General features: G+C 36.9%; 1 protein-coding gene across 1 annotated transcript; it reads left to right on the top strand.

Annotated features, from left to right (window-relative positions):
- The first annotated feature begins 15 nt into the window (after nucleotides 1–15).
- On the top strand, nucleotides 16–11138 carry LOC142344181 (uncharacterized). Its single transcript, XM_075395715.1, has 2 exons — nucleotides 16–1639; nucleotides 10019–11138. Exons 1-2 carry the CDS (start codon nucleotides 89–91, stop codon nucleotides 10709–10711), a joined length of 2244 nt encoding a protein of 747 aa, XP_075251830.1. The 5' UTR covers nucleotides 16–88; the 3' UTR covers nucleotides 10712–11138.
- Nucleotides 11139–11440: the final 302 nt, after the last annotated feature.

Raw genomic sequence — 11440 nt, 5'->3', positions numbered from 1 at the left:
AAAACGACCCAATGTCGTGGGGGTGATAACTTGGAGTACCTCTTTAGGGGAAAACCCAAAGAAGTTCGCCCAAAATATCCAGTCAAAGATGAAAACTGTTCGCGAGACTATATTCCAGTTCTTGGAAGTTAACGCGCCAGTTGTGGCTTTGGAGAATGATGTTGAATATCTGAACAGAGATGGGGATTACACTGTTTTGCCGGATGGTACCAGGCAAGTACGGAATCTATATCAAGCTTGTTTGAAGCTTTTCGAAACTAATGGCGATGCTTATGGCCAGCTCATCTTTAACGAGGCTTTTCACGATGGTCCCAAAAATGTGACAATAGGATCTAAAGTTGAAGCCAAGAACGCGAGCAAAAGTCCTTTGTCAAAAGATGAGCAGCATTTCTTTGAGTTCTTTACGAAAGCTCTCGAGGGCGGAATTGCGGACCCTTTGATCCAAGAAGCCCAGCAATTCATAGCTAAAGAGGTTCCAGACAGTCCAGATGCCGCAACTCAGATTCAAGGGGTCGTTGGGGACCTCAAGAAGATAGGCGTAGAGAATAAAAATGACCTGAAGTACATTTCAACGAAAGGGTTAAACTTGAAAACGGATCATGACTTAACCCCAATTGGCGAGAAGTTCTTGAAGGAACTTGGGGTTAAAGATACGCAAGTAAGCATTGCAGAAAGCTCAGCACCTCTTATTGGTCAGGGGTACAACATTTTGAACGATTCTTGCGTGCCGAGTAAAATATTTGACGTAACAGAAGTGCAAACAAAATATGGATTGACTATTCCTAGTATTGCAAAAATAGTCGCTGTCAATCAAACAGGTACATTTATGTACAACTATGAAACCACCCAAGAACTTGTAAAAGGACGGCTATCCCATCTGAACGTTTCATTAAACGTCGATTATTCCGTGTTCTCGTTCTCGAGTAAAGCTGGCTTCAATTTGCAAGCTGATAAGAAATCATCGACCAAAAGCCAAGAAATGTCATACTTTGTGGAAGAGCGACTGTTTGAGGTCAACTTGGGCAACTTTTGCGATCCCGGGTTGAAACTGACAACCGACTTCATTGAAGACGTAAGAACCCTACCCGCTAAATTTGAAATTAATTCGGAGGGAAACAGAACGAGTTTTGAACGGTTTTTCAACCGGTGGGGACATTTTGTGGTCACTAAGGCCTCGGGTGGAGGATCGGTCGAGCTGAAAATAAACTCATCCGCTATTAAAACTGATTCGAAGGATATTGAGTCAATTCGAACGGCTCTAACTGCCTCGTTCAGTTCTGGTTTTCTGGACGTTGGAAGCAACATTTCGGGGGGTGACAATTCGTCACTGGCAGTTAATGGAACATCGCTTTTGGCTTCGAGTACTGTAATTTGGAACGGTGGATCTCGCGAACTGCATAAGAAAGACACGATTAAAGATGGACATGCAATGGATCAATGGCGGAATTCATTGACAATAAATCCAGCCATGCTTTCCACCGAAATGTATCTAGAGCCAATATCGACATTAATTAGACTGGCAGACAGTACCAAATATGACAGTACATACGAGGCACTTCAGAAGTTCCTAGGAGGGAGCTTCAAAGTGGTTGTGCAAAAGGAAAAAGAGGCGCGTGAAAAAAGAGAACGTGAACAAAAGGTAAGATAACTTGCCTTCCAAAACTAAAAGCAAGCTGTTCTGTTAAACATGTCTTGTAAAAATTGAACCTTGATGTCTTTCCCCATCTTTGTTCTACAACATTTTTGATCAATTTTGGAATCTAGCGTCTCATTTATTTGTCTTTAACTCTGTAAATAATGTAATGTTAGTTATGATTTTTTTGATGGACATATATTACTCTTATAAACTCAAACTTTTGAGACTACACTATGGTACCAAAAAGCTACGTGCAGCATGATTTCTGCTTTCAGAGCATGATTCGTGCTTCATAAACATGATCTGGGCGAAGACTTGAAAAAAGGTGTGAAATTGAGAAGTTTTAACAGAAATTTCATTCACACTTTCTCCGCTTAAACAGAAAAGATGGTTAAACCGCTTTGTTCTTTCACCGTTTGCCAAGTAGTTACGCCACGAGATGTAGGCTTTTCATGGTCTAAAAAACAAAAGGAACTCAACTTGGAAATCAAGATCCAGTGCACAGTATGCATACAAATTTTACCTGAAAAGTAACAATTTCGAAGCCCAAAAATCGAGCGGGAGAACCCCAGAAATTGTCAAAAAGATCGGAAAAAAATTAGTTACCGATGTTTTGAAAGATCCTAAAACCTCACTGGAGCGCATTAGAGTGGCTCATAACGCCTTCTCGAGCTACGATACAATTTGCAGAGGTACAGTTAGACTAAATTTCAAAAAAAAGACATTTTTTCAAGAAATGGTGCAAAAAGTTTCTTTGAAGAAATAAAGCAAGTGTTTTCAATGAAAATGGTGTATCAATATGTCCAAGAAGACTTTATCATTTTGGCAGAATGTTGTTTTTTACTGATAAAACAGGGGTGCGAATCTCCCCGACGGAGTTGGTAGAGTTTTTCGAAGAAATGGAACAAGATTTCTTGAAAAAAGAACACGAAAAGTTTGAGTTCGGAAAAACGATTTATTATGCTTTGGGGTGCAACACAATCAGATGGACGAAAATTGTTTGTTAAGTGTCCAAATAAGCTAAGCACTGTTGGTTATTTGGAGATTTTGGAAATTACGAAGAAAAAATTCATTTCCTGGATGTTATTTTTGAACAAGATAATGCTCCTGTGCATAAATCGAAGATTAACGGCAAGTGGAAGGTGCCTGAATGGTCAGCTTACAGTCCAGTTCTTAACCCTATTGAAAATTCAAGGGCAATTTTGAGGTAAAAATTACGAAAACAAACAGTTTTTTGGGATAAGATAAAAGAAATCTATGAAATCTCTCTTTCATGGTCTAAATAACAAAAGCAACTCAACTTGAAATCAAGATCCAGTGCATAGTACGCATACAAGCGTTACGTGAACAATTAGGATTTCGGAGCCCCAAAATCGAGTGGAAGAACCCCAGAAATTGTTTTAAAAAAATCAGAAAAAAAGTTAGTTACCGATGTTTTGAAAAATCCCAAAACCTCACTGGAGCGCATTAGAATGGCTCATATCGCCTTCTCGTATATAATTTGGAATGAATGGACGCAGACGTCGTGATGAAAGTGTATGAAAACTTTACTAGACGTTAAAAAAGCTAAAGGTGTAATGACTCGTTATTAGAGAACGAATTTGAACTCAAAATTTTATATTATTTGATGTTTGTATTGCTTTTAAAAAATCTTTAGGTGTACGAAGATTTTTGGTATCATAGTGTATGCTATAAAGAATTACTTTTGCATTTATGAATTGAATAGTTTACTGTAAGTAGAGACAAAGTGAAAACTAACAGTAAACGAAACCCGTCACTCATCAATATGGCATGAAAAATTGGTCTTAAAATGATATAAATGAAAAGTCAATTTAGACAAAAATTATTTGTGAAACAGATTATATCAAAGAAATGCCACCAACCAATTTGAGCGCATTCTCTCAATGCCTTATGCAACACTAAAAACCAAAGTTTTAAATTAGGTTCTGTCAATCAGATAAAATTCTTTCAAAAAATTAGGAACAATTCCCTGCATATTATTCTGTTAGAGTCCGCTTGTGGTCATAATATGCAAAATTTGTGTCAAGACAATTCTTAATGCCATTAATTATTGCCATATACTCAACTTGCCACTTTCAGAACGACTATTTAGCCGACGATATAATAAAATGGCCCATGAGACTTGACATGAAACTATCACAACCGATCATGGGATTATATTGTCCCTTTAAGTATGTAAAAAAATATCCTTGTAATAACGACCGCTAATTTGTAATCGGATTATTGATAGGAAACAAAAACGGGTATTGTGTAAATTAGTGTTAAGTATAATAGCATTGGGTTTATAATGGCATTGGGTATGATGCCATTAGTTATAATGGCATTGGGTATAATGACATTGGGTATAATGGCATTGGGTATAATGACATTGGGTATAATGGCATTGGTATAATGACATCGGGTATAATGGCATTGGGTATAATGGCATCGGGTATAATGACATCGGGTATAATGGCATTGGGTAAAATGGCATTGGGTATATAATGGCATTGGGTATAATGCCATTAGGTATAATGACATTGGGTATAATGGCATTGGGTGTAATGGAATTGTGCATATATTGGCATTGGGTATAATGGCATTGGGTATAGTGGCATTGGGTATAATGGCCTTGGGTATAATAGCATCGGGTATAATGACATCGGGTAAAATGGAATTTGGCATAATGGCATTGGGTATAATGGCATTGGGTATAATGACATCGGGTATAATGGCATTGGGTATAATGGCATCGGGTATAATGACATCGGGTATAATGGCATTGGGTAAAATGGCATTGGGTATATAATGGCATTAGGTATAAGGCCATTAGGTATAATGACATTGAGTATAATGGCATTGGGTGTAATGGAATTGTGCATATAATGGCATTGGGTATATTGACATTGGGTATAATGGCATTGGGTATAATGCATTGGGTATAATGGCATTGGGTAGAATGGAATTGGGTATAATGTCATTGGGCATAAAATGACATGGCGTATAATGGCATTGGGTATAATGGCATTGGGTATAATGGCTTTGGGTATAATGGCATTGGGTATAATGGCATTGGGTATAATGTTATTGGGTATAATGGCATTGGGTAGAATGGAATTGGGTATAATGGCATTGGGTATACTGGCATGGCGTATAATGGAATTGGGTATAATTACATTGGGTATAGAATGCCAATAAGTATAATGACATTGATCATAATGGCATTGGGTATAATTGCATTGGTTAAAGTGGCATTGGGTATAATGTCATTGGGCATATAATGGCATTGGGTATAATGGCATTGGGTATAATGGCATTGGGTATAAAGGCATTGGGTATAATGGCATTGGGTATAATGCCATTAGGTATAATGGAATTGGGTATAATGGCATTGGGTGTAAAGGAATTGTGCATATATTGGCATTGGGTATATTGACATTGGGTATAATGGCATTGGGTATAATGCATTGGGTATAATGGCATTGGGTAGAATGGAATTGGGTATAATGTCATTGGGCATAAAATGACATGGCGTATAATGGCATTGGGTATAATGGCATTGGGTATCGTGGCATTGGGTATAATGGCCTTGGGTATAATAGCATCGGGTATAATGACATCGGGTAAAATGGAATTGGGCATAATGGCATTGGGTATAATAACATTGGGTATAATGACATCGGGTATAATGGCATTGGGTATAATGGCATCGGGTATAATGACATCGGGTATAATGGCATTGGGTAAAATGGCATTTGGTATATAATGGCATTAGGTATAAGGCCATTAGGTATAATGACATTGAGTAAAATGGCATTGGGTGTAATGGAATTGTGCATATAATGGCATTGGGTATAATGACATTGGGTATAATTGCATTGGGTATAATGGCATTGGGTATAATTGCATTGGGTATAATGGCATTGGGTATAATGTTATTGGGTATAATGGCATTGGGTAGAATGGAATTGGGTATAATGGCAATGGGTATACTGGCATGGCGTATAATGGAATTGGGTATAATTGCATTGGGTATATAATGCCAATAAGTATAATGACATTGATCATAATGGCATTGGGTATAATTGCATTGGTTAAAGTGGCATTGGGTATAATGGCATTGGGTATAATGTCATTGGGCATATAATGACATTGAGTTAAATCGCATTGGGTGTAATGGAATTGTGCATATAATGGCATTGGGTATAATGACATTGGGTATAATGGCCTTGGGTATAATGCATTGGGTATAATGGCATTGGGTAGAATGGAATTGGGTATAATGTCATTGGGCATAAAATGACATGGCGTATAATGGCATTGGGTATAATGGCATTGGGTATAATGGCTTTGGGTATAATGGAATTGCGTATAATGTCATTGGGCATAAAATGACATGGCGTATAATGGCATTGGGTATAATTGCATTGGTTATAATGGCATTGGGTATAATGGCATTGGGTATAATGGCATTGGGTATAATGTTATTGGGTATAATGGCATTGGGTAGAATGGAATTGGGTATAATGGCAATGGGTATACTGGCATGGCGTATAATGGAATTGGGTATAATTGCATTGGGTATATAATGCCAATAAGTATAAAGACAATGATCATAATGGCATTGGGTATAATTGCATTGGTTAAAGTGGCATTGGGTATAATGGCATTGGGTATAATGTCATTGGGCATATATTGACATTGAGTAAAATGGCATTGGTTGTAATGGAATTGTGCATATAATGGCATTGGGTATAATGACATTGGGTATAATGGCATTGGGTATAATGCATTGGGTATAATGGCATTGGGTAGAATGGAATTGGGTATAATGTCATTGGGCATAAAATGACATGGCGTATAATGGCATTGGGTATAATGGCATTGGGTATAATGGCTTTGGGTATAATGGAATTGCGTATAATGTCATTGGGCATAAAATGACATGGCGTATAATGGCATTGGGTATAATTGCATTGGGTATAATGGCATTGGGTATAAGGGCATTGGGTATAATGGCATTGGGTATAATGTTATTGGGTATAATGGCATTGGGTAGAATGGAATTGGGTATAATGGCAATGGGTATACTGGCATGGCGTATAATGGAATTGGGTATAATTGCATTGGGTATATAATGCCAATAAGTATAATGACAATGATCATAATGGCATTGGGTATAATTGCATTGGTTAAAGTGGCATTGGGTATAATGGCATTGGGTATAATGTCATTGGGCATATATTGACATTGAGTAAAATGGCATTGGGTGTAATGGAATTGTGCATATAATGGCATTGGGTATAATGACATTGGGTATAATGGCATTGGGTATAATGCATTGGGTATAATGGCATTGGGTAGAATGGAATTGGGTATAATGTCATTGGGCATAAAATGACATGGCGTATAATGGCATTGGGTATAATGGCATTGGGTATAATGGCTTTGGGTATAATGGCATTGGGTATAATGGCATTGGGTATAATGTTATTGGGTATAATGGCATTGGGTAGAATGGAATTGGGTATAATGGCATTGGGTATACTGGCATGGCGTATAATGGCATTGGGTATAATTGCATTGGTTAAAGTGGCATTGGGTATAATGGCATTGGGTATAATGTCATTGGGCACATAATGGCATTGGGTATAATGGCATTGGGTATAAAGGCATTGGGTTTAATGGCATTGGGTATAATGCCATTAGGTATAATGGAATTGGGTATAATGGCATTGGGTGTAAAGGAATTGTGCATATATTGGCATTGGGTATAATGGCATTGGGTATAGTGGCATTGGGTATAATGGCCTTGGGTATAATAGCATCGGGTATAATGACATCGGGTAAAATGGAATTGGGCATAATGGCATTGGGTATAATGGCATTGGGTATAATGACATGGGGTATAATGGCATTGGGTATAATGGCATCGGGTATAATGACATCGGGTATAATGGCATTGGGTGAAATGGAATTGTGCATATAATGGCATTGGGTATAATGACATTGGGTATAATGGCATTGGGTATAATGCATTGGGTATAATGGCATTGGGTAGAATGGAATTGGGTATAATGTCATTGGGCATAAAATGACATGGCGTATAATGGCATTGGGTATAATGGCATTGGGTATAATGGCATTGGGTATAATGGCATTGGGTATAATGGCATTGGGTATAATGTTATTGGGTATAATGGCATTGGGTAGAATGGAATTGGGTATAATGGCAATGGGTATACTGGCATGGCGTATAATGGAATTGGGTATAATTGCATTGGGTATATAATGCCAATAAGTATAATGACATTGGTCATAATGGCATTGGGTATAAGTGCATTGGTTAAAGTGGAATTGGGTATAATGGCATTGGGTATAATGTCATTGGGTATATAATGGCATTGGGTATAATGGCATTGGGTATAATGGCATTGGGTATAATGGCATTGGGTATAATGGAATTGGGTATAATGGCATTGGGTATAATTGCATTGGGTATAATGGCATTGGGTATAATGGCATTGGGTATAATGGCATTGGGTATAATGTTATTGGGTATAATGGCATTGGGTAGAATGGAATTGGGTATAATGGCATTGGGTATACTGGCATGGCGTATAATGGAATTGGGTATAATTGCATTGGGTATATAATGTGAATAAGTACAATGACATTGGTCATAATGGCATTGGGTATAATTGCATTGGTTAAAGTGGCATTGGGTATAATGGCATTGGGTATAATATCGTTGGTCATATAATGGCATTGGGTATAATGGCATTGGGTATAATGGCATTGGGTATAATTGCATTGGGTAAGATGGCTTTGGGTATAATGGCATTGGGTATAACGGCATTGAGTATAAAGGCATTGGGTATATATTGGCATTGGGTATAACGCATTGGGTATAATGGCATTGGGTATAATGGCATTGGGTATAGTGGCATTGGGAATAATGGCATTGGGTATAATTGCATTGGGTATATAATGTCAATAAGTATAATGACATTGGTCATAATGGCATTGGGTATAATTGCATTGGTTAAAGTGGCATTGGGTATAATGGCATTGAGTATAATGTCGTTGGGCATAAAATGGCATTGGGTATAATGGCATTGGGTATAATGGCATTGGGTATAATGGCATTGGGTATAATGGCATTGGGTATAATTGCATTGGGTAAGATGGCTTTGGGTATAATGGCATTGGGTATAATGGCATTGAGTATAAAGGCATTGGGTATATATTGGCATTGGGTATAATGCATTGGGTATAATGGCATTGGGTATAATGGCATTGGGTATAGTGGCATTGGGTAAACAGGCACGTGGTAAATTGTCATGGAACCTGTGAAACTCTCATTTTAATGCTGAAACACTAGTAGCTACATAAGAATCTAAAACAAACGAGATTATTAAATACTCAAGCTACGTAATCAAGTTTTGGAGTGATACTTACAATTTTTCAAAATAGTTTTGTCATCATCAGAATGTACATTTCTTTAGATGGCAAACTGGCATGAGTGCAATCTGACCAAAGTAATTGTTTTATTTTTTATTATCACTGATTTTCTATCATAAAAGGTTGTTGCGCGTCACTGAAACTTTGAAACGTCAACTCAATTTTTCACAACTAAGCATTGCTTGACAATTGTAATGAAAACAAGAACACTTACAATGTTGCTGCGGGTAACTTTAAAGTAAGGTTTGTATCTAAGGGCAATTGTGAATCAAATTGAAATTGCGTCTCTCCAATAATTTTCTGAATAAGTTTAGCAGTTTTCCATTCCCGGGAACCTCTTGTGACAGGTGTTTCAAAAACGTGTCTTTAACTTTCTAGAGAACTTAATTGTCTTTTAAAAATGATGTTCATTTTCTTCTGAAAACAACAATAAATTGGTTCAAATAAGCCAGTGTTTCAAGTTTTTAAACTATCGTTTTGTATGTATAGAGAAATAATTTGCTTAAAAAGAATGCAATTTATATACTTTTCTCTTGCATTCGTTTAATTAATAAATTGCAATAAATGAACTTTGCTCGATAACCAGGATTTTTTTCAACCCGGGTAGCCAAGAAACTGATTTATACTGATTCGCTTGGTTTATGTTACTCTATGTTATGTTTATTTGCTTTATGTTTATGTTTATGATTCAACTTGAATCAATTAGTCCCATTTTTATTTAAAGCGTGATTACTTAAGTTATAGTCCATTGGTTTTTTTTGTTCATTCGCCATAGATCAAGGACTTCTGTATCTTCTTCATTTTGTCTTTTTGAATTTCTCAAGTCCCCTCTCGTTGGCAAATGAGTTTAAAGCAAACTAATTTTGAAGCGCTGTCCCTCCTTTTTGGGCGACAGATGTTTTTATTTGTCTATTTTAGGAGAAGGAAGAAGAGGAAAAAGCAGAGAGTAACAAAAGAAATGAGACAACAAAGGATCCGACTCCAAAAAAGAGCTGCTTTCCTCTCCAATCTCACGTGACCATAATTAGAGCGGGAACTGAAATGACAGAAGCAATCAAAAATCTCAAACCTGGAGATCTAGTACTCAGCTACGACACCAGAAACGGAAATCAACTATTCTCGCCTTTCATAGCTTGGTTGGACTACAGCTTAGAATCAACTCGGTTCAAGAGAATCACGCTTCAAAACGGATCGGAAGTTTACATAACTGATGACCATCTGATCTTCGAATCATCAGAAAAACGGGTTGCAAAACTAGCAGGCGAGTTGAAAGTTGGCGATCTTTTGATGGTTCAAAACGGCGAAACCTCCAAAATTGTATCGATTACTCATTGTGAGAAATTCGGTTTTGGAGCACCTTTAACAGCTGCCGGAACCATTTACGTGGACGGGGTTCTGGCGAGCTGCTATGCAAATCTGCCTCCGGAGGGTTGTCGAATTCTGGGTGTTGAAATATCGGCCCAGACTATTGGAAACATTGGATTTGGGCCTCTGAAAATGCTTCGCTGGTTTCAGAAATACCAATTTAAGATGTCCAAGAATGATATGCATCCTTATGCACAATCACTGATTTGGGTCTATCGAAATATTCTGCACCAAAAATTGGTCTAGCTAAGTTGCTTGGAAGGTTGCATAGCAAAGAAACACGATTTCTATAAATGAGTTTATAATGGACATTCTAATTAATACTCTAAATAAATCCAATAACTTTGTACAATATACTAATAAACTCAATTCAAATGCTTGTATTATTCAAATTGTATAACACACTAATAAATTCAATTCAAATGCTTGTATTAATCAAGTTAATGTTCAAATTGTAATTCAAAATCAAACGAGGAACGTGATGATTTGATGAAGTGTTTGACCAGAAATTTGATTACCAGTAGTGGTAACATCTAATCTAATAACTGCTGATAAATTTTTACAATCATTGCCACTTTTTACAAATCGGTACCCGCATTGGAATGATTGAAATAGAAATCGATTTTATAGCGGTTTTTATTTTTAAAAATGTCATCAACAAAATCCCTTCTACGGCCTCAATAGGGGACCATTTTAACGATTTAAATCCTCATAACTCTATTTAATTCCATTGAAAAAAAATGCATTATAATTGCTTAAAATGAATTTTAAATTGAAATACGAAAACTCCATTAAATCTATTTTTATTGTAGTTTCTCCGCTCAGTGAAAACCGTTATATAGTTTTAAATTTAAATTAACAATTCATGTATTTTGAAGGTTTTAATTTAACATTTCAAGCCCATTAGTTTTCCATCAGTTTCAGTCCATGCGCTCCATGCAGTACCTTCGCAACAGCAAGTCTATCGGCTCAACA

This window comes from Convolutriloba macropyga, chromosome 8 (genome assembly GCF_964194025.1).
Source record: "Convolutriloba macropyga chromosome 8, txConMacr16.3, whole genome shotgun sequence".
Classification (NCBI taxonomy): Eukaryota; Metazoa; Xenacoelomorpha; order Acoela; family Convolutidae; genus Convolutriloba; species Convolutriloba macropyga.
Note: the sequence above shows the minus strand (reverse complement) of the source record. Positions and strands in the feature narration are given on the sequence as shown.